The sequence below is a fragment of the Solanum tuberosum genome, unplaced genomic scaffold (genome assembly GCF_000226075.1).
Source record: "Solanum tuberosum cultivar DM 1-3 516 R44 unplaced genomic scaffold, SolTub_3.0 scf00047, whole genome shotgun sequence".
NCBI classification, from domain to species: Eukaryota; Viridiplantae; Streptophyta; class Magnoliopsida; order Solanales; family Solanaceae; genus Solanum; species Solanum tuberosum.
Window position 1 is genome coordinate 124,138 of NW_006238973.1, and position 3,036 is coordinate 127,173.

The 3,036-nt window shown below is 35.1% G+C and overlaps 1 protein-coding gene across 1 annotated transcript; it reads left to right on the forward strand.

The window, feature by feature from the left end:
• Positions 1-1,030: 1,030 nt before the first annotated feature.
• LOC102582832 (zinc finger protein CONSTANS-LIKE 5-like) lies at positions 1,031-2,641 on the forward strand. Its single transcript, XM_006343483.2, has 2 exons — positions 1,031-1,868; positions 2,013-2,641. The coding sequence occupies exons 1-2, from the start codon at positions 1,104-1,106 to the stop codon at positions 2,403-2,405; spliced, it is 1,158 nt and encodes a 385-aa protein (XP_006343545.1). The 5' UTR covers positions 1,031-1,103; the 3' UTR covers positions 2,406-2,641.
• Positions 2,642-3,036: the final 395 nt, after the last annotated feature.

The following is a 3,036-nucleotide window of genomic DNA, read 5'->3' on the forward strand; positions in this document are numbered from 1 at the left end:
CACTCACGACTAACATTATACATTAATTACGCGGGTTGACTTCGAGTTTGTATAATTTGCCACGTTTGTATATGTATAATTCGCCAGAATATATAAATACATATGTATAATATACAATTATCTAACCTATATACATATACAATTCACCTTTCTCCCACTTTGCCCCCTCTCTCTCGCCTCTCTCCTCTCTCTCCCAGTCTCGCTCGCCTCTCTCCTCCATATAACATGTAGCTACTAATTGTAATTATCAAACTATAGCTATGGAGAGTAATTGGGCTATTTTTGAGTGGCTACATGTGAAAGTTCCCTAAAAAATAAAGATAATGAAAAGTTAATCAAAATAATTGTAATTTTTAGCCTTCGACTGATTAATTATTGTACAATAATATTATAGTAAAGGAAGTCATGACTTTACAAGAAAACATGGTGATTGGTACAATCTTATTTGAAGTATAGCGCAAAAAAAATGACACTATATTTGATATTATTATTATGACATGGAGCGTTTTAATATAAATATCGAATTATAAAATAATATTTTAATATAAATATCAACAATGAATCTGAACAAAAAAATCATAGTATTATGATCTCATTTTACTATCTACAAATAACTAACTTTACTAGAAAAGCTATGAAACTTTTTTACTCACATTTGATCTTTGTGATAAAGTAAATTAGATAAACTTTTCACTTCTCTTTCTTGTGATCTAACACTAGATTTCTTTCTTCTTTTTTACAAAAAAACTAATAAACTTGAATAAGTCTTCTACATCACAATCAACTTCCACCCAAATTTCATCTTTATAATTTAAAAAATAATAACCCCACCCCCAAAAAATAAAAAAAAATTCACTATCCTCAAAGTAGGCCCCACGTCGGCACAGACATATGACAATTAATACAAAATAATATCATGCTTTGTCATAAAATCTTTTTTGTGGCCAAAATTCATCACACGTGTCACACCTATACTAGTCAGCATCAAGATTTCCCTTAAGAATAAGAAGCAATAGTTGTTCATTTTGCAAAAAAAAATCACATTAACAAAGCTTAGCCATCAACATTAGGCTAGAGAAAAAAAATAAAGAAGAAGATTAATTATGGGCATAATCAGAGAAGCCCCCAATTGTTTTCCCGGAGGATGGAACACCGGCGCGGCGGCTCAGATGGCGAAGTCGTGTGAGTATTGCCACTTGGCTGCCGCACTGGTGTTCTGTCGCACGGACAACACGTTCGTGTGCCTGTCGTGCGACACTCGCTTGCACGCCCACCATGAGCGTGTGTGGGTGTGCGAGGTCTGCGAGCAGGCGGCGGCTAGTGTGACCTGCAGGGCTGATGCGGCTGCACTATGCGTCGCGTGCGACCGCGACATCCACTCGGCCAACCCGCTCGCCCAGCGCCACGAGCGGGTTCCCGTGGTCCCGTTTTACGACCCGGTGGAATCGGTCGTGAAGTCCACCGCCGCCACACTCCTCGTCTCGATCACCGATACCACGACCACAACCATGACCACGACCACGGGCATAGCCCCTGCCTTGAGTAAAGTAGATGCTTGTATTGGACACCATGACAACAACAATGATCCATGGATTCCACCAAACACAATCACATCAAAACTACCATTAACCACAGAAATGAAAGCAATGGATTTCATATTCACAGATTCAGAAAACTTTCTTGATTTTGATTATCCTGTTTCTGTAGACACACAATCTCAACCTCATTACAATTCAGCAAATGATAGTGTTGTACCAGTACAAACTAATACTGCAATAAAATCATTGCCATTTCATCATCAAGAGAAACATTTTGAGATTGATTTCACTCAATCACACATCAAATCTTACAACACCCCATCACTCAGTGTAAGTAACCAAAACAACAAATCTTGAAAATTAAGCTCTTTATCTTGATTTTTTTGAGAACCCCATCATTTTACGAATACCAAATTCTGCAATTTCTTCATAGTTAAAGCTAAAATTTCTCCTTTTTTTTTGTGGAATTTTCAGGTGTCTTCGTCTTCTTTAGATGTTGGAATTGTACCAGATGGAAGCTCAATTTCAGAAATATCATACCCATATATGAGAACTATGAATAACAGCAACAGCAGTATTGATTTATCTAATTCTGCAAATCATCAAGGTGAAAAATTACTGGGTTTAGATAGAGAAGCAAGAGTTTTGCGATACAGAGAGAAGAAAAAAAACAGAAAATTCGAGAAAACTATTCGTTATGCTTCAAGAAAAGCTTATGCTGAAACAAGGCCAAGAATTAAAGGTCGATTTGCTAAAAGAACAGACGGCGGCGCCGGCGAGTTTGATGACGTTGACGGGATTTTCTCCGGCGCCGAATTCATTGCGGCAGACTCACGATACGGCGTCGTTCCTTCGTTTTTAACTTAATTTAATTATTATTAAAAAGGAAATATAGTTTTACTTCTATTTTTAGTTTATAAGTTGTATTTCCAAAAATTCCAATTACCCGAAAATATCCAAATGGGTATTGCGTTTTTTATGTACTAATGGAAGGGTACTTTGGTAATAACTAAGATAATAGTCAAAGTATGTTTTTTCTTATATTTTTAATAACTTGTTTGTTGAGGATCTATTATTAAATTCTGATTGGTTGTTGACTCAAAGTGGACACGTAGTAGATTTCAATATAAAATATTAAAATGATTCAATCATTTTTTTCTTTTTATATTATTTTTTCTGAAATTTCTTATTGGGAAATGATATGAAATTTCTTATTGTGTATAATAAATCTTGCATGATCTGACCTTTTCTAAAATCTCGTATAACGAAAACTTAGTTTACCAAGATGTTCATTTTTTATTATTTCTAGTTGGTTTGTTTGGGATCTGTTTCTGAATTATGATTGATTATTCAAACCAACTGCACCACCACTAGGGGGTTTCAATTTTTTAATATATAAATACGTAGCTACTTTGTATCTGAACATTGAAAGAAGTTTATAATATTTTTTTTAGTTGTATAAAGCTTATGAAGATGTAAAGGGGAAAAAAAGACCATC

Bases quoted from the DNA above. Each gene is read 5' to 3' on its own strand.
- LOC102582832 (XM_006343483.2), top strand. From the start codon at position 1,104: ATGGGCATAATCAGAGAAGCCCCCAATTGTTTTCCCGGAGGATGGAAC. The intron at 1,869-2,012 runs GTAAGTAACCAA...TGGAATTTTCAG, and splicing joins ACAACACCCCATCACTCAGT to GTGTCTTCGTCTTCTTTAGA.